At 45.7% G+C, this 26,163-nt stretch overlaps 1 protein-coding gene across 8 annotated transcripts in view; it reads left to right on the top strand.

Annotated features, from left to right (window-relative positions):
* Positions 1-26,163, top strand: part of ppp1r9a (protein phosphatase 1, regulatory subunit 9A) — a 371,465-nt gene that overhangs the window by 217,658 nt on the left and 127,644 nt on the right. For all 8 annotated transcript variants that reach the window (XM_068004352.1, XM_068004343.1, XM_068004329.1 and 5 more), the window contains exon 5: positions 9,002-9,137. In XM_068004352.1, the coding sequence (XP_067860453.1) occupies positions 9,002-9,137 (136 nt within the window). The remainder of the gene's footprint in view (positions 1-9,001; positions 9,138-26,163) is intronic.

Below are 26,163 nucleotides of genomic sequence, written 5' to 3'. Positions count from 1 at the left end.
TCTATTTCAGCTCCAACACTGGCATCTACCCGACAATGTGGAAAATTGCCCAGGTATGTTCTGTCCACAAAAAGCAGGACAAATCCAATCCGGCCAATCACCGCCCCATCAGTCTACTTTCAATCATCAGCAAAGTGATGGAAGGTGTCATTGACCGTGCTATCAAGCGGCACTTACCAATAACCTGATCACCGATGCTCAGTTTGTGTTCCGCCAGGACCACTTGGCTCCAGACCTCATTACAGCCTTGGTCCAAACATGGACAAAAGAGCTGAATTCCAGAGGTGAGGTGAGAGTGACTGCCCTTGACATCAAGGCAGCATTTGACGGAGTGTGGCACCAAGGAGCCCTAGTAAAATTGAAGTCAATGGGAATCAAGGGGAAAGCTCTCCAGTGGCTGGAGTCATACCTAGCACAAAGGAAGATGGTAGTGGTTGTTGGAGGCCGATTGTCTCAGCCCCAGGACATTGCTGCAGGAGTTCCTCAGGGCAGTGTCCTAGGCCAAACCATCTTCAGCTGCTTCATCAATGACCTTCCCTCCGTCATAAGGTCAGAAATGGGGATGTTCGCTGACGATTGCATTGTCGATTTCCATTCGCAACCCCTCAAATAATGAAGCAGTCCTTGCCCGCATGCAGCAAGACCTGGACAATATCCAGGCTTGGGCTCATAAGTGGCAAGTAACATTCGCACCAGACAAGTGGCAGGCAATGACCATCTCGAACAAGAGAGAGTCTAACCACCTCCCCTTGACATTCAAGGGGGGCCATTACCATTGCCGAATCCCCCCACCATCAAGATCCTGGGGTCACCATTGACCAGAAGCCACCACCCTAAACATTCACTCCCTTCGCCACCAGCGCATTGTGGCTGCAGTGTGTAGCATCCACAGGATGCAATGCAGCAATTCGCCAAGGCTTCTTCAACAGCACCTCCCAAACCCGCGACCTCTACCACCTGGAAGGACAAGGGCAGCAGACACATGGGAACAACAGCACCTGCACGTTCCCCTCCAAGTCACACACCATCCCAATTTGGAAATATATCGCCGTTCCTTCATCGTCGCTGGGTCAAAATCCTAGAACTCCCTACCTAACAGTACTGTGGGAGAACCTTCACCACATGGACTGCAGCGGTTCAAGAAGGCGGCTCACCACCACCTTATCAAGGGCAATTAGGGATGGGCAATAAATGCTGGTCCTGCCAGCGATGCCCACATCCCATGAATGAATATTAAAAAAAAATCTGTGGCGGCCCCCCTTCGGTCCTTGTCCTCTCCCGTGCACTCTGGGCTCTCTTCTCCGATAAGGGGAGAAAGTACAGATGCATGAGTGAGTGTTGGTGACGTGGTCAACCGATGAATGCATTGGTTTGGGTGCAGCTGATCGTGAAAGAGATGCATCAGAGGGTGAGTATGAGACAGAGCCATGACATTGTCTGAGGAATGGGTTGAGTGGTAGTGGTGGGGTGAGTAATGGGGAGGTAAGGAAGTGCAGGTCAGTTGAGGATGAGCTTTGAGTGAGTGTGAGGAGTGATGTGATAGTGCAGAATGAGTTGTGGGGGTGGCAGTGATTTCGAAAACGGAATGTAGGGGAATGAGTAAGTCTACTCATTTTGGCTGACCTAGTTAGGTCATTGAAGTGCTTCCTGCACTGGATCCAGGTGCGGGAGATGCTGCTGCTGGTGACCTCCTCTGCCACCTCGAGCCAGGCCTTCTTGGTGGCAGAGGCAGGCCACTTCCTCCCATCTGCCGGGTAGAACACATCCCTCCTCCTCACCCCATCCATTAACACCTGGAGTGAGGCATCACTAAATCTAGGAGCTACCTTTCCCTGTGCTGCTCCATTGTGCTGTTTGGGCTTTTGCTCCAGGAGCAGCTATTGGAGGACTGCCCCTTTAAATAGAGCTCCTCCAGCTGACAGCCTGTGATGCGTGTGCGCAGTCCGCCCGCTGCGCAGCTTTCCGAAGGCATACCCGGAGGCCACATTAAGTGGCTCCAATTTACCCGCGATCGTGTGGGGAATGGACAGATTTTATTTGGCGGGTTACCCCCTGCTGCCATCCCACCTTCCCGCTAATATCGGGGCCATGAACTCTAAACCCGTCTTGGACCTTCTCGTATTCTCTCTTACTACAGTATTAGTTGGGATCAGACTATTTCTTACTCTAGTGCTATCTGTCCCTCCCAATCCTTTGTGCACCTTATTTCTCCTTTCTATTGCTACATCCTGATGCCCATCCCCCTGCAGATGTGGCTCATGACACCTGTGGGAAACCCCACCAAAAAGGCACAGCAGCAATACAACTAGAGCCACATCGCCACCAGGTCTGTCAGTGAGCAAGCCATAGGAATGTTGAAGATGTGCTTCAGGTGCCTGGATAGATCTGGGAGAGCCCTTCAATACTCGCCAGCGAGGGTGTATGGAATAATCGTTGTGTGCTGCGACCTGCACAACATATGGCAGCAGAGAGTGTTACAGGTGGAGGATGTCGAATGCTCATCAAGCATCCTCTTCTGGCGGCAACTTCAAAGAGGAAGAGGAGGAAAATGAAGATGGGGATCCCATCGCCAGAGCAGCAGTGCACTTTGCTGCCCGTGACACCAGGAATTTTCTCATCTCTAACAGGTTCTCATAATGAGATGTGCATTTTGAAGACTTTGAGCTGCTCAGGCTGCCTGGAACAACCAACACCAACCCCCCCACTCCCTTTGCATAAAACAGTCCTTCAACCACACATACACCCAATGCACACGCACCCAGAAGGAATGTTTTTCTCTGAGAAATCGCTTTAGTTTATGATCAAGCAAATCAAATGGCGATTTCACACATGTGATGCAATAATGTCCAAGACGTGGCAGTGGTGATAATGATTAAATTTAATATGCCATGACAAACAAAATATACAAATGAGTATTACATCTCCACACACCCTTATGCATACCCTTGGTGAACTACAGTTGCTTAGCCTTTCTCTTTCTAGTGCTTCTATGTGGAGCATTCCCTGTGGTAGTGGCAGGTTGCACCGAGTGCTGAGATGCTTTTGGCCTGCAGCCTTTTGGCTTTGGAGCCCGTGAGGACCCTGCCAAAGACTGCTCCACCTGCACCAGTACAGGGGCAGTTTCGGCCATCGGAAGAGTTGGCAGCATTGCAGGTAATGGTTGAGGGGGGCAACGGATGAGACGTGGGAACACTTTGAGTGGAGTCCCCGCTTCCAAGTCCCCTTTCACCATCATCCCTCTCCCAGGCCAGCGCAACATCACTCCCACCATTCTGCTGGACAGCAGGTTGGTGAGCAGATGTGCCATGTTGTAAGGCCATGGATAAGGTATCTGTTAGCTTACTTAAGGTGGCAGACATGTTGGCATCCAGAGTCGGCACAGCTGTTGTCATAGCCTGCATGGACTCATTTGAGATTCATGCTTGAAGCTCAATGGAGGCTGCCACTCTCCACTCTCTCCATCGTAGACATTCTTGCACTTACCTGTGTCATCAATCCAATAGCGATAGATTTAAACTCCTCCATCCTCCCTGCTATTGATGTGGAGATGCCGGTGATGGACTGGGGTTGACAATTGTAAACAATTTTACAACACCAAGTTATAGTCCAACAATTTTATTTTTAATCCCACAAGCTTTCGGGGGCTTTCCCCTTCCTCAGGCGGTGTGGAAGGGGAAAGCCTGCCACACCGCCTGAGGAAGGGGAAAGCCCCCGAAAGCTTGTGGGATTAAAAATAAAATTGTTGGACTATAACTTGGTGTTGTAAAATTGTTTACAATTGTCTCCCTGCTATTGTGGAGGGTATGCGTGGCACGTTTTCCAGTACCTTGCGAAGGTGCAGCTGTACTTCTATCATTCTCATTCTCAATGATGGCCTCCGGGGTTCAGCATCTGTGTCCAGCTGAGCGGAGCTTGGAAGGGAGTGCGCCCCCGATGTGGACTCTCCACAGCTGCCCCAAGTTTGTTCGCACGCACTTGTGAGTGGTGACTCACCAGGTGACAGTCCAACTAACTGTCTAACATGACCCACCGAAGTGCCAGTAAGTGCGCTGGGGCATGGCTGTATGTCATGTGATGGTGCACCCTCAGAAGGAATGAGTTCCTCTGAGGAATCGCTTTCTTTCATCCCGGCACTTTCCTCTTGAAGGTGTGAAGGTCCTGGAAGACAACAGAAGCCGATATTAATTATTCATCGGAAAAGTGACAATCTTTCCAATGACCACACTGAGGCCTGGAACACCTCAGTCATTGATAAAATCAATTCATCATGCGCGTGAAAGATGTTAAAGTTCTGTCACCGGCCATCTGCGGGTTGTCAGTCTCTCCATCTTCAACGGATAGGCATGCAACGGTCCAACTTATCTCCGTGGCCTCCTCCTCTGCATCTGTGAGCTGAACTATTTGTGGTGGTCCACCTCCAGTCTTCCACCTTGCAATTTGCATGCTCTTCTACAAGGGGAGAAAGAACAGACCTGTGAATGACTGAAGGTGATGTATTCACCCGATGGATGCATTACTTTGGGTGAGGCTGACAATGAAACAGATGCATCACATCAGGATTGGGGTGAGTGGCCGTGGTGGGTGCATAAATGGGGAGGTGAAGAGGTGCATAGAAAGTGAATGTTGGTTGATGCTGAAACTTAACTGGGTGTGAGGAGTGTTGTGATGGAGTAGGCATGCCAACACAGAGTGAGAGGGGGGGTCTTGCACAACACAGGATGTGGGTGAATCAGCAAATGAACTCACTTTCCCTGACCTGGTTAGTTCATTAAAACGCTTCCTGCACTGCAGCCAAGACCTGGGCACCATGCTCCTGCTGCTGACCTCTTCTGCCACCTCCAGCCACGCCACCTTGATGGCATAACCAGGTTTCTTCCGATCACTTGAGTAGATGACCTTCCTCCTTGTTCTCACTGCAGCCAGCAGTACTTCAAGTGAATCATCCTTGAACATGGGTGTTGCCCTTGCTCTATGTGAATCCATTGCTTCAATTCCTTCTTTCTCCTCCAAAATCCATTTTTGCATTAGCCCTTTAAATAGTGGACTTCAGATCGCGTCATTCGGGTGCGCAGTACGCTTGATGTGCAGCTTGGAGCCATGAAACCTGGAAGTAAAATTAAGTGCCTTCAAGTTAGTTGTGATCGCAGATTCCAACCCGCTCACTTTACTTCCGGTTTTCCCACGTGATTATCTACCCACCCACTGAGTTCCTGGCTCCAGGTAAAAATCATGCCCCATGACTGTGAATCTGGTTGCCAAGCCCCAACAATGTGATTTTATTAAAAATCAGTGACTTTAGTCTGCTGCTGTCACTCAAACAGACTTCCCATTTTAGTGTTGTGGCAAACTATTGTCATAATTTCTTTATTTAATACAATGCACTCAATGCAATAAAAAATTATTTTAGTAGTGGTTCCTGCAGCCCCCCTACCCCACATTAGATCAGCGGGTTTATCCAGTGAGTAGTTGAGCCACATAGACCAGCAAGATATTGGGATTGGCCCCTGTCCATGTTGGGTTAGCTGATCTTAGTCATATTGGTGATGGAATGCTACAGTTCATCTTTGCACTACTAACAAGGGAGGAACAAAATTGATTAGATTTCCCATTCTTGCTCACTATCCAGCGACTGTTGCTGAACTGTTTCTGGGATGGATATTAGGTGAGGCCAAGATTAGTTTCTGCTGGGAAGAGCCCCTTCCTCAAAGCTGAATAGTCTGTCAATCCTCAGTAAACTCACCAGTAAATGATGACCACTTGGGCATGGTACAAGATGATACTGGCACCGAAGGAGGAAAAGCTGTCAGGAAAGGAGGGAATGGGAGAAAACTAACTAGAGAAAAAAATGCCCTCATTATAACTTTTCCTTTGATCACCTATTTAAAACTGAAACTACGCAGAGAGGCCCTGGTTAGGTTTTATTGGGTTTTGCTATCTAGATATTTTTCTCTATTCAACATTTCAGATCACTTCTGTAGATGAGCCATGGCTCCTTATGACCCAGAGTGTGCATTTACCTGCCCAATATGTAGGTAATTTGTAACGAGCCCAGGGATTTAAACAGAAAACCATTGTTCAGCTTACTGATTATATCATGTGCTCACCTGGGTCGGGCTCATTCGAGAGTCAGATGTGGAGCTGTGCATCTGTTGCAAGGACACCTGCAGCTGCCATGCAGCATTCAGCACATGTAGGGACAGTAACAGTTGGCTGTGGCCCGAAACTTCTTCATACCTTCTTGCAGACATGCTGCAGCGCTCACCTATGGAGATAGTTCTATGTAGTGGCACGGAGCACAACCCTCCTTGCAAGCACCTCATAGAATCATGGAAAGGTTACAGCATGGAAGGAGGCCATTTGGCCTATCAAGTCCGTGCCGGCTCTATGCAAGAGAAATTCAGCTAGACCCAGTCCCCTGCCCTTTCCCTGTAACCCTGCAGATTTTTTCCTTTCAAGTACTTGTCCAGTTTCCTTTTGAAGGCCATGATTGAATCTGCTTCCACTACCCCCTCGGTCAGTGCATTCCAGATCCTAACCACTCGCTGTGTAAAAAAGTTTTTCCTCATGTCACCTTTGGTTCTTTTGCTAATCATCTTAAATCTATGTCCTCTGGTTCTTGACCCTTCCGCCAATAGGAACAGTTTCTCTCTATCTACTCTGTCAAGACCCTTCATCATTTTGAATACCTCTATCAAATCTCCTCGCAGCCGTCTTTGTTCAAAGGAGAACAATCCCAGCTTCTCCAGTCTATCCACGTAACTAACGTCCCTCATCCCTGGAATCATTCTAGTAAATCTCTTCTGCACCCTCTCTAAGGCCTTCACATCTTTCCTAAAGTGCAGTGCCCAGAACTGGACACAATACTCCAGTTGTGGCTGAACCAGTGTTTCATCATGACTTCCATACTTTTGTACTCTATCCCTCTATTTATAAAGCCCAGGATCCCATAGGCTTTTTTAACCGCTTTCTCAACCTGCCCTGCCACCTTCAACGATTTGTGCACATATACCCCCAGATTTCTCTGTTACTGTACCCCTTTAAGAATTGTGCCCTCTAGTTTATATTGCCTCTCCTCGTTCTTCCTACCAAAATGTATCACTTCGCATTTTTCTGTGTTAAATTTCATCTGCCACGTGTCTGCCCATGCCATCAGCCTGTCTTTATCTTCTTGAAGTCTATCACTATCTTCCTCATTGTTTACTACCCTTCCAAATTTTGTGTCATCTGCAAATTTGGAAATTGTGCCCTGTACACCTGAGTCTAAGTCATTAATATAAATCAAGGAAAGCAATGGTCCTAGCACCGACCCTTGGAGAACACCACTATACACCTCCCTCCAGTCCGAAAAACAACCATTCACCACTGCTCTCTGATTCCTGTCACTTAGCTAATTCTGTATTCATGTTGCTACTGTCCCCTTTATTCCATGGGTTGCAATCTTGATGATAAGTCTACCATGCGGCACTTTATCAAATGTCTTTTGAAAGTCCACATACACTGCATCAACTGCAATGCCTTCATCTACCCTCTCTGTTACCTCATCAAAATACTCTATCAAGTTAGTTAAACACGATTTGCCTTTAACAAATCCATGCTGGCTTTCCCTAATCAATCCACGGTCATCCAAATGACTGTTAATTCTGTTCCGGATTATCGTTTCTAAAAGTTTTCCCACCACTGAGGTTAAACTGACTTGGCCTATAGTTGCTGGGTTTATCCTTACAACCTTTTTTGAACAAGGGTAAAACATTCACAATTCTCCAGTCCTCTGGCACCACGCCCGTATCTATGGATGTTTGGAAGATTATGGCCAGTACCTCTGCAATTTCCACCCTTACTTCCTTCAGCAACCTAGGATGCATCCCATCCGGACCGAGTGACTTATCTACTTTAAGTACAGGTAGCGTGCTGCAGCTACATGTAGCACCGTCTCAACTTCAGCCGTTGAACAGTTGCTGGATTGCTTCTTAAATTGCCTGCAGACTCATGTCTTTACCTAAAGGTCCCTTTCCCTTCATTTTTGCCTGCCACTTTTCATGGCTTCTGTCCCTTCAGCCTTAGCAAAGGGGAGAGATTCCTTTTGAAGCTCTGAATTTTTCTCCCCATTGTTATGACACTCCTCATTAATTATCACTATCCCTTTAAATATTATTTTTATGCAATTTTCCATTCCCATTACCAATGTGCTCCGTAGACTTATCTGAGTCTGCATGTGGTGCTGTGAATAATTATTCAAATGAGCCTGGAGAACTGAGTGCTATTGGCACATTACCATTTGCCAGGATTTGTACCAGTTCTTAACCATTTAGAACTACAAGAAATTAAGGAGAAATTTTACAGAGCCTTCCATTTGGATTAAATAAAAGGAGTGGAGTCTATTTTAGGACAGGTTGTTTATTTTCTGTAACATAGTGGGCTTTATGGGGTGAATAGTCTTTTCTCATTCAATGCTTTCTCTGTTATAATCCAAGCCAGTTTGGATTTACCTTTCAATCATCTGAATTTTGATTAATGCTGAATTTGGGATATTCACCTTCTATTTATTATGTATGTGTAATTGGAAAAAAAGATAAGCCTATGTATCAGTGGCCAGAGGTCACTCTAAATAGAATTTCAGGTAATTCAAAATGCATTTGTTCGATATTCATTATTTTGGAGGCCAAAAATTTTGGTCAGTGTTCTATATCTCTCTTCTCATGATTTAATCTATATGGAGATGATTTATTTTACATTCCTAATACTGAACTCCATGCGGCTGAGTGTGAAGCAGTTCATTTACGCTGTATATAGCGGCACAAAAACAGTTTAGAGGTAAAACATTTTTACCTTGTAAAAATTTTGTGGAAGTACATTCTAGTTTGTGACTGTGCATTGAATGCACAATTTGAGTAAGTTCACTACACAAGACTCAATTGAGTTGCTTTGTTTCTAATATTACCACAGTTTCATTATCATAAGTAATAATGGATGGAAAGTAAACAGATAACCGTTTGTTCTGCAGATTCCTGATTGGGCGAGAGAAACCTGGCCAGAGCAGTGAAGTTGCTCAACTGATCAGCCAAACTCTAGAGCAGGAGCGGCGTCAAAGAGAGCTGCTAGAACAGCACTATGCTCAGTATGATGCAGATGATGATGAGGTAAAAGCGAACATCACAAACAATGTCATTCAGCTGAAACAATTCTGTGTTTTTCATTTACTTCATAAATGTGGTTAATTGGAGCTTTCCATAGGGAATCGTAAAGTCTTGTTCAAATATGCAAGTATATAGCTCTTGGGCACATCCAGAACTAGAAAGCAGGATCACAAAAACATTTGCCTTGCAGGCAGTTGGGACTTTATTTTTTACATGTGCTTGGTCTGATTCCAGGAAAATATTTTAGGCTGATTCTATCTTGCACAACATTTGGTTACATTATTGGGCGAAGGTTAAATTCACACTACCACAAAATCATTTAAAAGAAGCTGGATTAGAGATATTCTGCTATCACACCTGAACAGTCATCTCTTACACAGAAAGTAGAACGGATATGGGTTCTCTACGTTTCTTGTTGTCTCATATCTTCCTATTGTTTTAATTTTCTGGAAACTTTTTTTTCTTTGAAGTCCATGCCTTCATCCTGTTTTTATACTGCAGTAAATATACAAAGGAATGGTAGTCAAATTTTAGGGAGTTGGTTCCTTTTTGTGTCCGCATTGCAAGTGTCTTTCCAGGGCTGATTCCAATGAGATGTAACACAGGTCAGCTTAATTTAGATTAATGAGAGTGAGAAAAATTCTGGGGCTGTAAAACTTGGTATGTCAGTGTAACATTCAATAGCTGAACGGATTTTGCATGGGTTTAAAGGTGCAGTATCCTTAGTCCTGGGTGTTATGTAACCTGCTGTTAACGTCTTTTAAACTAAGAGCACATTATTTACATAATATAGTTCCAGAATTGTCTCATTTAGATAAGTGTTCTTTTAAGAATTTTCTTCTACCTACATAAAATCATAAAACGATATAGAAACATAGAAAATAGGAGCAGGAGTAGGCCATTCGGCCCTTCAAGCCTGCTCCACCATTCATTATGATCATGGCTGATCCTCTATCTCAATACCATATTCCCGCTCTCTCCCCTTATCTCTTGATGCTTTTTGTGTCTAGAAATCTATCTATCTCCTTCTTAAATATATTCAGTGACTTGGCCTCCACAGCCTTCTGTGGTAGAGAATTCCACAGGTTCACCAACCTCTGAGTGAAGAAATTTCTCCTCATCTCAGTCCTAAATGACCTACCCCATATCCTGAAACTATGACCCCTCGTTCTGGACCCCCCAGCCAGGGGAAACATCCTCCCTGCATCCAGTCTGTCTAGTCCTGTCAGAATTTTATATGTTTCAATGAGATCCCCTCTCATTCTTCTAAACTCGAGTGAATACAGGCCGAGTTGACCCAATCTTTCCTCATACAACAGTCCTGCCATCCCAGGAATCAGTCTGGTGAACCTTCGCTGCACTCCCTCTATGGCGTATATCCTTTCTTAGGTAAGGAGACCAAAACTGCACACAGTATTCCAGGTGTGGTCCCTGTATAACTGCAGTGAGACATCCTTGCTCCTGTACTCAAATCCTCTTGCAATGAAGGCCAACATACCATTTGCCTTCCTAACTGCTTGCTGCGCCTACATGTTAGCTTTCAGTGACTGGTGTACAAGGACACCCATGTCCCTTTGTACATCAACATTTCCCAATCTATCACCATTTAAATAATACCCTGCCTTTCTGTTTTTCCTTCCGAAGTGGATAACTTCACATTTATCCACATTATACTGCATCTGCCATGTATTTGCTCACTCACTCAACTTGTCTATATCGCCTTGAAGCCTCTTTGCATCCTCCTCACAACTCATGATCCCACCTATTTTTGTGTCGTCAGCAAACTTAGAAATATTACATTTGGTTCCCTCATTCAAATCGTTGATATATATTGTGAATAGCTGTGGCCCAAGCACTGATCCCTGCACTGCCTGCCACCCTGAAAAAGACCCATTTATTCCTACTCTATTTTCTGTCTGTTAACCAATTTTCAATCCATGTCAGTATATTACCCCCAATTCCATGTGCTTTAATTTTGCACACTAACCTCTTATGTGGGACTTTATCAAAGGCCTTCTGAAAATCCAAATAAACCACATCCACTGGTTCTCCCTTATCTATTCTACCAGTTACATCCTCAAAAAACTCCAGTAGGTTTGTCGAACATGATTTCCCTTTCATAAATCCATGTTGACTTGTCTAATCCCGCTGATATTTTCTAAGTGTCCTGTTATCACCTCTTTTATAACAGAAGCTAGCATTTTCCCTACTACTGATGTTAGGCTAACCAGTCTGTAGTTCCCTGTTTTCTCTCTCCCTCCTTTTTTAAGTAGTGGGGTTACATTTGCCACCCTCCAATCTGCAGGAACTGTTCCATAATCTATAGAATTTTGGAAGATAATAACTAATGCATCCACTATTTCCATGGCTGCCTCTTTTAGTACTCTGGGATGCAGATTATCAGGCCCTCGGGATTTATCAGCTTTCAGTCCCATTAATTTCTCCAGGGCTTTTTTTTACTAATACTAATGCAGCACAGAAGGAGACCACTTATCCCATTGTGCCTGTGTCGGCTCTTGAAAGAGCTATCCTATTAGTCCCATTCCCCAGCAACTTTTTCCCCTTCAAGTATTTACCTAATTACCTTTTGAAAGATATTATTGAATCTGCTGCCACCTCCCTTTCAAGCAGTGCATTCCAGATCGTAACAACCCACTGCATAAAATAATTTCTCCTCATGTCGCCTCTGGTTCTTTTGCCAATTACCTTAAATCTGTTTCCTCAGGTTACTGACCCTTCTGCCACTGGAAACAGTTTCTCCTTATTTACTTTACCAAAACCTTCATGATTTTGAACACCCCTATTAAATCTCCCCTTAACCTTCTCTGCTCTGAGGAGAACAACCGTAGTTTCTCCAGTCTCTGTACATAACTGAAGTCCCGCAGCCCTGTTACCATTCTAGTAAATCGCCTCTCCGAGGCCTTGACATTCTTCCTAAAGTGTGGTGTCCAGAATTAGACACAATACTCCAGCTGGAGCCTAACCAGTGATTTATAAAGGATTAGCATACCTTCCTTGATTTTGTACTCTATGCCTCTGTTTGTAAAGCCAAGGATCTCATATGCTTTTTTAACAGCCTTCTCAACTTGTCCTGCCACCTTCGTGTATGTACACCCCCAGGTCCTACTTCCCCTTTAAAATCGTACCATTTCGTTTATATTGCCTCTCCTCATTCTTCCCACCAAAATGCATCACTTTACACTTCTCTGCATTAAATTGTATCTGCCATGTGACTGCCCATTTCACCAGTCTGTCCATGTCCTCCTGAAGTCTGTTACTACCCCCCTCACTGTTTACTACATTTCTGAGTTTCGTGACATCTGCAAACTTTGAAATTATACCCTGTGTACCCAAGTCCGGGTTATTAATATATATTAAGAGCAGTGGTCCAAATATCGACCCCTGATGGACACTACTGTACACTTCTCTCCAGCCTGAAAAACAACCATTCACCACTACTGTAGCCATCGACTCCATCCCTCTCTCTGGCCACTATCTGAGGCTGAACACAGACCGTTCGCAACTGTGGCATCCTATTTGACCCTGAGATGAGCTTCCGACCACATATTTGCTCCCATAACCAAGACCACCTACTTCCACCTCCGTAACATCGCCCGTCTCCGCCCCTGCCTCAGCTCAACTGCTGCTGGGACCCTCATCCATGCCTTTGTTGCCTCTAGAGGCTTTCCTGGCCGGCCTCCCATTCTCCACCCTTCTTAAACTTGAGCTCATCCAAAACTCTGCTACCTATATTTTAACTAGCACCAAGTCCCATTCACCCATCACTCCAATGCTCGCTGATCTTCATTGGCTCCCGGTCCGGGAACACCTCGAGTTTAAAATTCTCATCCTTGTTTTCAAATCCCTCCATGGTCTCGCCCCTCTCTATCTTTGTAAGCTCCTTCAGCCCCACTGAGATCTCTGCCCTCCAATTCTTGCCTCTTGCGCATCCCTGATTTTAATCGCTCCACCATTGGCAGCCATGTCTTCAGCTGCCTAGGCCCCAAACTCTGGAATTCCCTCCCTAAACATCTCCGCCTTTCCACCTCTCTCTCCTCCTTTAGGACACTCCTTCAAACCCACCTCTTTGACAAAGCTTTTGGTCTCCTGTCCTAATATTTCCTTATGTGGCTCAGTGTCTAGTTTTGTTTGATAATGGTCCCGTGAAGCGCCTTTGGACATTTTACTATGTTAAAGACACTATATAATGCAATTTGTTGTTGTTGTTGCTGCTGCTTACTATCCCTTTGCCAATTTCGTATCTATGCTGCCACTGCCCCTTTAATCCGATATGCTTCAATTTTGCTAACCAGACTATTATGTGGTACTTTATCAAAAGCCTTTTGAAAGTCCATATATACACTCCATCAACTGCACTACCTTCATCAACCCTCTCTGTTACCTCACCTCATCAAAGAACTCAAATCAAGTTAGTCAAACACGATTTGCCTTTAACAAATCCCTGCTGGCTGTCATTTATTAGCCTGTATTTTTCCAAGTGACAAATTAATTTTGTCTCTGATTATTGTCTCAAAGTTTCCCCACCACCGACATTAGGTTGACTGGCCTGATGTTGCCAGATTTATCCTTCTCCCCTTATTTGAACAGGGGTGCGACATTTGCAGTCCTCCAGTCCTCTGAGACCACTTCCATATCTAAGGAGGATTGGAACATTATGGCCAGTGCCTCCACTATCTCAACCCTTACTTCCCTCAACATCCTAGGATGCATCTCATTTGGACCGAGTGACTTTTCTACAACATACAATTGTAGTTCCAAACTATTCCAAGCACTGAAATGCAAATACTAAACTTGTGCACTTATTGGTCCCACTTAAATAGTGGAAATTAGGTATTGCAGCTTTAAGGTGAAAATGGAAGTGTGATGTATGAAGTTCGCTATTACCACTGTAATGTTCAATAATAGAAAAACAAGTTATTAAATGGTAGCATCTTACTACATCTATCATTGGTCAGTACAATGTAATCACAATATTTAATCATGTTTCCTCTTCAAGAATAGGATGTGCTTCGACCAATTTAATAACTAATACACACCAATGTTTTTTTTATCACATTAGCCATTCATTAAGTGTCCCTATTGCTTTAATAAATATTAGTCCGTTCCTTTCATTTAATTATAGAATTTGAATTGCTTTTCAGTTAATGGAGTATATATCCTTCATTTGCAGTTTACTGGATAAATAGTAAAACAAATTAGAAACTGAAAATTAAGGAAATGGTAGTAAATAGAACATTAGACCCAGAAAGTCAAAATTACATTGGACGCAAGTATTCATAAATATAGCATTGCTTTGAGTCACTGTGAATCACTTAAAGGTGCCTTACCTGATAGAAATTTGAAATTGGTCAATGCATGTTATAACTTGGATGGTGGTTTACCATCCTTGTTCATGTTGTATTGATAATTTTCCATATTTTGGAATTGTAATGGGGTTAAGTGAGCAATTCTGCAATGTAAAAAGCGACAACCAAGATACTGTCATCTTAGACCATTATGAAAGTCACTTTTTGATAAATGTTGCATTGTAACAAAATAAGATATTTCTTAAAGATTGTATTGACTCTTAGAAGGTTCCATTCCTCTTCCTCCTGCAAAAATAAAATGAATGGAGAGTTTCGGGGATAGATGGTGACTTTTTTACTTAATAGGAGCAGAGGTTTGGATTTAGCTACCATAACATTTCCATAGTCCAAACTTTTTCTTACAGCAAGTTTCAAATGGTGTAAATGGACTCGAAGCCACCATAGGCACACAGGTGGGGCATACTTTCTGGGATAATGGATGCCTTAGACACATTGGCCAGGATTTTCAGCCCTCCCATGATTGGGGTGCATCTCTGGGGATGCGGGGAAACAGGACTCCTAATTAGCTGACTTGCCCACGTCCAGTGTTCAAAAGACACAAATCATGGGAAGTATGTTGGTCCCAGGGGGCGAGAAATTGGAGTGGGCAGGAGGAGTTGAGGATGTGGTGGAATGCATCCCCAAGCAATTTCCCAGCTCCGCCTGTCTCAGATCTGCTACAAAAATCTGAAGGGTCGCAGGTCATAAACCTAGGCTATAGCCTCTATACAACCACGAAAATCAAACGTATAAGCTAAAAGTTACTCCTTAAAACCTGAGAAAAATGAAGATGTGTGATCTCTCTTATTGCTTTAATTCAGATTACCACACACAGAAACGTACAAAAAAGCGCATCTTTGTTCATGTACATACCAGTTTTATTAAAGGGAGTTAATTAAATCAGCTGAACTAACCTAAGTTTGGATTTATACTAAACAGAGTTTATTTTGAGCTAAATGTGATTTGAAACTTACTTGCTCATGGTTATATTGAGTCTATGCTGATTGTGTTTTAGGGTTTGATAGTGTCTTATGGTTTTAGACAAGCACTTTTCTGGATTAGGAATTGTCTATATTTTTATGTTATAGAGCTAGATGATAACGTGCATTCAACAGTTAGTTATAAACAAACCTTCTTAGAACAAATTATTTTAGTGTAATGTTAAATCTGTATCACCTATCACTAATGATGACAATTAAGAATTTAATAACAATTCTGTATTCTTTCTAAAGATTTACATTCTAAAAATATCTTTTAAATAAAAACAATGTGTGGCCACAGGACTGTAAAGGCACTGCACTGGTAGATGTTGCTGTGAATGTAACGTTATGTGACTAATTGGATATAATGGGGAAGCACATAGCATTCCGTGACAGCCCTGAGTAACCCCACTTAAGAACATTTCACTTTAAAAAAAATTGCGGTACCATCAAGCCAAAGCATTGCAAAACGAGCAGAAGTGATCTCTCAGCTATCACAAATGTGAGAAGGAAATCTAGGCAGGATAGTTTGAGAAATGTAGATTTGTAACCCAAAAATGTCAACCTAAATATTTAATTGGCCCCTGTAGACAAAAGGCACATTATGGAAGTGAGACCAGAAATGAAGAACGAATCAGTGAGAGTCAGTCTGAAAGTGCCCATAAAGTGGTAACAGCTAGAGAAAAAAAGCACAAAATCAGTGCTGAACACCCCACCCCCCCCTTACTAAGTCAAAATTCAGTGCTTTTCCCAGATCTTTTAAAGTTGTAAGGGAGCCCTTCAGCAGCTACAACTCACACCAAGCCAAGCACAGAATGGGTAGCATTCTCCAAGGCCAAACCTTGTGAGCAGCTCCATCCTCTGGCCATAAAGCAGAGTTCCTGGAGACAAATTCCTGGCCCAAGTAATCAGACAGCTCCTCCACCCACTAAGCGCATATCTGGAGACAATCTCCTAGCTCATTTGAACAAATAGCTGCTGTTCCCCCTCCAACTCACACACGCACATACCAGCACAGTACAGATCGGAAGACCAGTTTCACGACCCAAGTGATTAGAGAGCCTCTGTAACCACCGCCCCCCCCCCACTCCAAACAGCAAATAAAGGGAACAATAATAAAAATCCCAAATAGGGTCCAACCCCCCCCCAAATGAGCAGAGATTGGATGTTCTATAGTTATTGTTATTATATTATGTGCAACTTTGCCCTTTGTAGTAAGAATATCTTGCACAGTGTTGTTCTTCCAATCATTGGTAGTAATTTAACATTCTATTTTTCTACTTAAAGTATGTACCGTTATCTGGATGCAGTACAAACTTGCTAGAATTTTTTTTTAAATCGATAAGGTTGTTAACCTTTGATCCCAAATAAGAGTATCTTCAGAATTCACACTGACTGCCAGAAAACTTTTTCAAGTTGGGTGGATAAAATTGTGTGCAATTGAGTTGAACTTCCTGGTCCAGCGGTCTTCAGGATACTAATCCATGGGCTAACACAAGTCGAACATCATGCTAATATTTTTCAGTGTTGGGCCAAAAAAGCTAGAAGAATACTCTGAAGGGGTTCGAAATCCAATAGGATATCCCTTTAGCTTTTCCTTAACACAGATGCTTCCCTTTGAGGGTGGGAAGCTCATCGAAGAAACAAGTGGTTCCAAGGCCCAAAGCATTTAGAAAAAATAGATAAGATTGGACAATGAATACTCTGAATAACAATTGAAGACAGACTATGTTCAGACATCATAGCAATGTTAAGATGCATCAGTTAGAGAATGAGGGTTCCAGCCCAAAATGCTCATTCCTATAAATGCACACCTCCTGTTCTTCCTGATTATGTTATCTGAGGTGGAGAGATTTCTCTTTGGTCAGAGTCCAGGTTCAAAATGATGGTTGCTTAGATATTGTTGTCTTTGTTTTGTATTTTTCCCATAATTTTTTTGAGTTAATTTGTGTTCAAGATGTAAGAGATTTTAGTGCTGGAAACTGAGCATTTTCTACTTTTTGCATTTAGTACCAATCATTCCACAAGATTCAGCACTGCTTAGATGATGGGTGAAATTTCTGCTCTACCCCATCATTATGCCTTGCCTTATTCTCCCTATCAAAATGAACCACCTCACGCTTCGCTATATTGAATTTTTTTTTCATTTATCCACCCACTGTGCAAGCTTGTTTATGTCTTCCTTTATCTTGGTGGTCCTTCACATTATTAGCTATACCCCCAATTTGGTATCATCTGCAAATTTCAACACCATACCTCCAATACCTGACGCCAAATCATTTATGTACATGGTAAACAGCAGTAGTCCCAGCACAGAACCCTGCGGGGCACCACTTACCACTTTCTGAAAATCCAAGAAATTTACCTAACTCCTACCCTCTACTTTCTGTTTTGTAGCCATCTTTCAATCCATTCTGCTACCTGACCCCTGACTCCACACGCCCTGACCTTTCTTGCGGATCTCTTATGTGGCACGTCCGAAAATCCATACATACCACATTCACTGCATTTCCCTTGTCGACTCTTTTACTTATTTAAAAAATTCAGCATGATAGGTTAAACATGACCGCCCTTATTAGAACTCCCTATTAGAAATACATTAAGTTACATTCAGTCATGGGGGTGAAATTGGGCCGTTTAGCGCCCGTTTTTTGCGCGCTACGCAGCCAACTAAGCCTCAGAAATGGGGTCTGAGGTGCGCGTTAGCACTTCCAATGGAAAGTGCTCAGGACGTCATCTTGGTAAAGGTGTTTGCGTGTGCATGCCTAACGCACACCTGCAGTCGGCAGAATAGGGACATTATGATGCGAATCAGTGTGCAATGCTGATTTTTTTTTTTATTCGTTCACGGGATGTGGGCGTCGCTGGCAAGGCCGGCATTTATTGCCCATCCCTAATTGCCCTCGAGAAGGTGGTGGTGAGCCGCCTTCTTGAACCGCTGCAGTCCGTGTGGTGAGGGTTCTCCCACAGTACTGTTAGGAAGGGAGTTCCAGGATTTTGACCCAGCGACGATGAAGGAACGCCGATATATTTCCAAGTCGGGATGGTGTGTGACTTGGAGGGGAACGTGCAGGTGGTGTTGTTCCCATGCGCCTGCTGCTCTTGTCCTTCTAGGTGGTAGAGGTCGCGGGTTTGGGAGGTGCTGTCGAAGAAGCCATGGCGAGTTGCTGCAGTGCATCCTGTGGATGGTGCACACTGCAGCCACAGTGCGCCGGTGGTGAAGGGAGTGAATGTTTAGGGTGGTGGATGGGGTGCCAATCAAGCGGGCTGCTTTATCTTGGATGGTGTCGAGCTTCTTGAGTGTTGTTGGAGCTGCACTCATCCAGGCAAGTGGAGAGTATTCCATCACACTCCTGACTTGTGCCTTGTAGATGGTGGAAAGGCTTTGGGGAGTCAGGAGGTGAGTCACTCGCCGCAGAATACCCAGCCTCTGACCTGCTCTCGTAGCCACAGTATTTATATGGCTGGTCCAGTTAAGTTTCTGGTCAATGGTGACCCCCAGGATGTTGATGGTGGGGGATCCGGCGATGGTAATGCCGTTGAATGTCAAGGGGAGGTGGTTAGACTCTCTCTCTTGTTGGAGGTGGTCATTGCCTGGCACTTATCTGGCGCGAATGTTACTTGCCACTTATGAGCGCAAGCCTGGATGTTGTCCAGGTCTTGCTGCATGCGGGCTCGGACTGCTTCATTATCTGAGGGGTTGCGAATGGAACTGAACACTGTGCAGTCATCAGCGAACATCCCCATTTCAGACCTTATGATGGAGGGAAGGTCATTGATGAAGCAGCTGAAGATGGTTGGGCCAAGGACACTGCCCTGAGGAACTCCTGCAGCAATGCCCTGGGGCTGAGATGATTGGCCTCCAACAACCACTACCATCTTGCGGGTATGGGAGGTGCTGTCGAATGGGACTGCTGCTATTTTGGAACTCTACACTCCATCCAACGCACTGCCTTAACTTCGAATAGCTGGATATGACTTAAAGGGTATGAAGGACCCCCTCCCCATCAGCGATATTCAAAGGGATCATGCAGGAGGTACAGATTAGTTGCTGGATTATTCCTTCTCGCTGCTGGTGCATTTGTACCTGTTCTTGGAGGTAGTCTCTATTTGGATAAAGTTTCAATACTCTACAGGGAGTGGGCTGTTTGGCTGATTGGCAACAGCAAGGGCTTTGGTGGAGTGGCAGGGTTGGGAGCAGGAATGCTGTCATCCTGAGAGAGGATAGCAGGTTTGTGTTCCATGGAGCCACTGCCACTTGCTGCCTCCTGTTATGCGCCACCTTCTCCTGCAAGAAAGAGGGAAGTGCGTCAGTGAGTGTCCTGCAAGATGTTTGGGTGATGTGGCTTTTTTTTAATTCATTCATGGGATGTGGGCATCGCTGGCAAGGCCAGCATTTATTGCCCATCCCTAATTGCCCTTGAGAAGGTGCTGGTGAGCCGCCTCCTTGAATTGCTGCAGTCCGTGTGGTGAAGGTTCTCCCACAGTGCTGTTAGGAAGGGAGTTCCAGGATTTTGACCCAGCGACGTTGAAGGAACGGTGATATATTTCCAAGTCGAGATGGTGTGTGACTTGGAGGGGAATGTGCATGTGGCGTTGTTCCCATGTGTCTGCTGCCCTTGTCCTTCTAGGTGGTAGAGGTCGGGGGTTTGGGAGGTGCTGTCGAAGAAGCCTTGGCGAGTTGCTGCAGTGCATCCTGTGGATGGTGCACACTGCAGCCACTGTGTGCCGGTGGTGAAGGGAGTGAATGTTTAGGGTGGTGGATGGGGTGCCAATCAAGCGGACTGCTTTATCCTGGATGGTGTCGAGCTTCTTGAGTGTTGTTGGAGCTGCAGTCATCCAAGCAAGTGGAGAGTATTCCATCACACTCCTGACTTATGCCTTGTAAATGGTGGAAAGGCTTTGGGGAGTCAGGAGGTGAGCCACTCGCCACAGAATACCCAGCCTCTGACCTGCTCTTGTAGCCACAGTATTTATGTGGCTGGTCCAGTTAAGTTTCTAGTCAATGGTGACCCCCTTGGCTGTCATGGTTGAATAGCTACCAGTGTGTGTGAACTGTGAATTGTGGGTGTGAGGCTTGCAACAGTGCTAAGTGTGTGAGGGCAATTAGGGATGGACAATAAATGCTGGCCTTACCAGCGATGCCCACATCCCATGAATGAATAAAAAAAAAGCCACATCACCCAAACATCTTGCAGGACACTCACTGACACACTTCCCTCTTTCTTGCAGGAGAAGGTGGCGCATAACAGGAGGCAGCAAGTGGTAGTGGCTCCATGGAACACAAACCTGCTGTCCTCTCTTAGGATGATGTGGAGATGCCGGTGATGGACTGGGTGTTGTAAAATTGTTTACAATTGTCAACCCAAGTTATAGTCCAGCAATTTTATTTTAAATTCACAAGCTTTCGGAGGCTTCCTCCTTCCTCAGGTGAACGTTGTTGGAAATGAAATCCTCGAAATGAAATCGCATTTATAATTCACAGAACAATGCTTGGTGATTACAGACAGTTTTTTCAACTGCTCGTTGCCAAGGCAATCAGTGTGCAGACAGACAGGTGTTACCTGCAAGATCTCTGAATATACAAATCACCAAAAAAACAAAAAAAACAGAGATAGAGAGGTAGAAACATAGAAAAGACAGCAACTGACCCATTATATTAAAAACAGATAACATTTGTTCGCTGGTGGGGTAACGTGTAGCGTGACATGAACCCAAGATCCCGGTTGAGGCCGTCCTCATGGGTGCGGAACTTGGCTATCAATTTCTGCTCGACGATTTTGCATTGTCGTGTGTCTCGAAAGCCGCCTTGGAGTACGCTTACCCGAAGGTCGGTGGCTGAATGTCCTTGACTGCTGAAGTGTTCCCCGACTGGGAGGGAACCCTCCTGTTTGGTGATTGTTGCACGGTGTCCGTTCATCCATTGTCGCAGCGTCTGCATGGTCTCGCCAATGTACCATGCTCTGGGGCATCCTTTCCTGCAACGTATGAGGTAGACAACGTTGGCCGAGTCACAGGAGTATGAACCATGCACCTGGTGGGTGGTGTCCTCTCATGTGATGGTGGTATCTGTGTCGATGATCTGGCATGTCTTGCAGAGGTTACCGTGGCAGGGTTGTGTGGTGTCGTGGACGCTGTTCTCTTGAAAGCTAGGTAATTTGCTGCGAACGATGGTCTGTTTGAGGTTGGGTGGCTGTTTAAAGGCGGGTAGTGGAGGTGTGGGGATGGCCATAGCGAGGTGTTCGTCGTCATTGATGACATGTTGAAGGCTGCGGAGAACATGGTGTAGTTTCTCCGCTCCGGGGAAGTACTGGACGACAAAGGGTACTCTGTTGGTTGCGTCCCGTGTTAGTCTCCTGAGGAGGTCTATGCGATTTTTCGCTGTGGCCCGTCGGAACTGTCGATCGATGAGTCGAGTGTCATATCCCGTTCTTACGAGGGCGTCTTTCAGCGTCTGTAGGTGTCCATCGCGTTCCTCCTCGTCTGAGCAGACCCTGTGTATTCGCAGGGCCTGTCCATAGGGGATGGCCTCTTTGACGTGGTTAGGGTGGAAGCTGGAAAAGTGGAGCATCGTGAGGTTGTCCGTGGGCTTGCGGTAGAGTGAGGTGCTGAGGTGCCCGTCTTTGATGGAGATTCGTGTGTCCAAGAAAGAAACTGATTCTGAGGAGTAGTCCATGGTGAGCTTGATGGTGGGATGGAACTTGTTGATGTTATCGTGTAGTCTCTTTAGTGGTTCCTCGCCGTGGGTCCATAGAAAGAAAATGTCGTCGATGTATCTGGTGTATAGTGTTGGTTGGAGGTCCTGTGCAGTGAAGAAGTCCTGCTCGAACTTGTGCATGAAAATGTTGGCGTATTGGGGTGCGAATTTGGTCCCCATGGCTGTTCCGTGTGTTTGGGTAAAGAACTGGTTGTCGAAGGTGAAGACATTGTGATCCAGGATGAAGCGGATGAGTTGTAGGATGGCGTCTGGAGATTGGCTGTTGTTGGTGTTGAGTATTGATGCTGTCGCAGCGATGCCGTCATCGTGGGGGATACTGGTGGAGAGTGCCGAGACATCCAGCGTGGTGAGAAGTGTTCCTGGTTCAACTGGTCCGTGGGTACTGAGTTTTTGTTGGAAGTCTGTAGTGTCGCGACAGAAGCTGGGGGTTCCCTGTACGATGGGTTTCAGGATGCCCTCGATGTATCCAGAGAGGTTCTCACACAGGGTTCCGTTGATAGGAGTCCGGGTGTGTTGGCTTTGTGTATCTTTGGGAGGCAGTAGAAGTCTCCCACGCGGGGAGTACGTGGGATGAGAGTGCGTAGGATGCTTTGAAGGTCTGGATCGAAGGTCTTGATCAGTTTGTTGAGCTGGTGGGTGTGTTCTTTGGTTGGATCTGTGGGTTACCGTCTGTAGTGTTCCTGGTTGTCCAGTTGTCGGTATGCTTCTTTGCAATAGTCCGTTCTGTTCTGTATGACGATGGCTCCTCCTTTGTCCGCTGGTTTGATGACGATGTTGCGGTTGGTCTTGAGAGCGTTGATGGCGTTGCGTTGAGCTCGGGTGACATTCTGGACTGTCTTCTGAGTGCGGCTGATGAATCTGGCATTGACGCATTTCCTGACCGCTTGAGCATACATGTCCAGCTGAGGGCAGCGACCCTCCGGAGGAGTCCAGTGTGACTCTTTCCTCTTCGGTTGCTGTACCGCGGATCCCTCTGTCTGCTGTTCCAGATCGTTGATTGTCTCATTGGGTTCGCTGCTGAAATCTTGGGGTTTGTGGAAGTATTCCCGGAGCCTCATTCTCCTGATGAATTCCTCTGTGTCCGCCGCGAGACTAGTGGGGTCCATTTTGGTAGTGGGGCAGAAATTGAGCCCTCGGCTGAGAACTTCGATTTCGTCTGGTTGAAGGGTGTGGTCGGACAAATTGACGATAGACTTCCCTGTGGTTGCAACTGTGGTACCAGGGGAAGCTTGGTCGAAGACTGCCTCCCAAAGATACACAAAGCCAACACACCTGGACGTCCTATCGTATCAGGCAACGGAACCCTGTGTGAGAACCTCTCTGGATACATCGAGGGCATCCTGAAACCCATCGTACAGGGAACCCCCAGCTTCTGTCGCGACACTACAGACTTCCAACAAAAACTCAGTACCCACGGACCAGTTGAACCAGGAACACTTCTCACCACGCTGGACGTCTCGGCACTATACACCAGTATCCCCCACGATGACGGCATCGCTGCGACAGCATCAATACTCAACACCAACAACAGCCAATCTCCAGACGCCATCCTACAACTCATCCGCTTCATCCTGGATCACGATGTCTTCACCTTCGATAACCAGTTCTTTACCCAAACACACGGAACAGCCATGGGGACCAAATTCGCACCCCAATACGCCAACATTTTCATGCACAAGTTCGAGCAGGACTTCTTCACTGCACAGGACCTCCAACCAACACTATACACCAGATACATCGACGACATTTTCTTTCTATGGACCCACGGCGAGGAACCACTAAAGAGACTACACGATAACATCAACAAGTTCCATCCCACCATCAAGCTCACCATGGACTACTCCTCAGAATCGGTTTCTTTCTTGGACACACGAATCTCCATCAAAGACGGGCACCTCAGCACCTCACTTTACCGCAAGCCCACGGACATCCTCACGATGCTCCACTTTTCCAGCTTCCACCCTAACCACGTCAAAGAGGCCATCCCCTATGGACAGGCCCTGCGAATACACAGGGTCTGCTCAGACGAGGAGGAACGCGATGGACACCTACAGACGCGGAAAGACGCCCTCGTAAGAACGGGATATGACACTCGACTCATCGATCGACAGTTCCGACGGGCCACAGCGAAAAATCGCATAGACCTCCTCAGGAGACTAACACGGGACGCAACCAACAGAGTACCCTTTGTCGTCCAGTACTTCCCCGGAGCGGAGAAACTACGCCATGTTCTCCGCAGCCTTCAACATGTCATCAATGACGACGAACACCTCGCTATGGCCATCCCCACACCTCCACTACTCGCCTTTAAACAGCCACCCAACCTCAAACAGACCATCGTTCGCAGCAAATTACCTAGCTTTCAAGAGAACAGCGTCCACGACACCACACAACCCTGCCACGGTAACCTCTGCAAGACATGCCAGATCATCGACACAGATACCACCATCACACAAGAGGACACCACCCACCAGGTGCATGGTTCATACTCCTGTGACTCGGCCAACGTTGTCTACCTCATACGTTGCAGGAAAGGATGCCCCAGAGCATGGTACATTGGCGAGACCATGCAGACGCTGCGACAACGGATGAACGGACACCGCGCAACAATCACCAAACAGGAGGGTTCCCTCCCAGTCGGGGAACACTTCAGCAGTCAAGGACATTCAGCCACCGACCTTCGGGTAAGCGTACTCCAAGGCGGCTTTCGAGACACACGACAACGCAAAATCGTCGAGCAGAAATTGATAGCCAAGTTCCGCACCCATGAGGACGGCCTCAACCGGGATCTTGGGTTCATGTCACGCTACACGTTACCCCACCAGTGAACAAATGTTATCTGTTTTTAATATAACGGGTCAGTTGCTGTCTTTTCTATGTTTCTACCTCTCTATCTCTGTTTTTTTTGGTTTTTTGGGTTTTTTTTTGGTGATTTGTATATTCGGAGATCTTGCAGGTAACACCTGTCTGTCTGCACACTGATTGCCTTGGCAACGAGCAGTTGAAAAAACTGTCTGTAATCACCAAGCATTGTTCTGTGAATTATAAATGCGATTTCATTTCAAGGATTTCATTTCCAACAACGTTCACCTGAGGAAGGAGGAAGCCTCCGAAAGCTTGTGAATTTAAAATAAAATTGCTGGACTATAACTTGGTGTTGTAAAATTGTTTACAACTCTCTTAGGATGACAGCATTCCTGCTCCCTATGATTTGAACGGTTGAGCACTGACTGAAAGAGATCGTTGGTAGGTGGGTGATGGGGGGTCTAGTGGATAAGGGCTAGTGGTGCAGTTGGTACTTGAAACTTCAACTCACTCACCTTGACAACCCGTATTAAATCATTGAACTTCTCACTGCATTACATTCATGTTCTTGGAGCTATGTTCCTGCCCTACTTCCTCCCACTGCCTCCTGAGTATATGTCTGGAGGGCTTCCTGCTCCCATACATATATAGGGATGTCCCTCCTTCTCTCCACCTCTTGCACCAAGGCCTCCAGTGCATCATCAGAGAACCTTGGTGCATACTTTCTCCCAGACGCAACCATTCTTCAAAGTATCACAGCACAGATTCAATTTTGAAACAACTCCTATAATTTCTTGCAGCCACAATTCAACTCTCCTTTAAGAGGTGCAGGCTACCTTTAAGAAGCGCGAGCCACTCGTAATTTCGGTGCCTCCTGCTAATGCTTGCAGCCAATCAACAGTGCAGGTAGAGTTGGCTGCACGCAGCAATTATTTAAAACAGCAGGCAGCACAAATGTAACTTGTTGCCTGCATCGCAACGACCGAGCACGGGTTAATCGCGTACCACGATGCCCGCGCCCATTTTCAGGGGTTATCCAATTTAACCCGCATGGAGTCTACAGCGCAGAAACAGGCCGTTCGGCCCAACTGGTCTTTGCCAGCATTTATGCTCCACTCAAGCCTCCTCCCTCCCTACTTCAACTACCCCTATCAACATAC

The sequence above is a fragment of the Heptranchias perlo genome, chromosome 2 (genome assembly GCF_035084215.1).
Source record: "Heptranchias perlo isolate sHepPer1 chromosome 2, sHepPer1.hap1, whole genome shotgun sequence".
Classification (NCBI taxonomy): domain Eukaryota; kingdom Metazoa; phylum Chordata; class Chondrichthyes; order Hexanchiformes; family Hexanchidae; genus Heptranchias; species Heptranchias perlo.
This window is presented reverse-complemented; position numbering and strand designations above follow the sequence as displayed.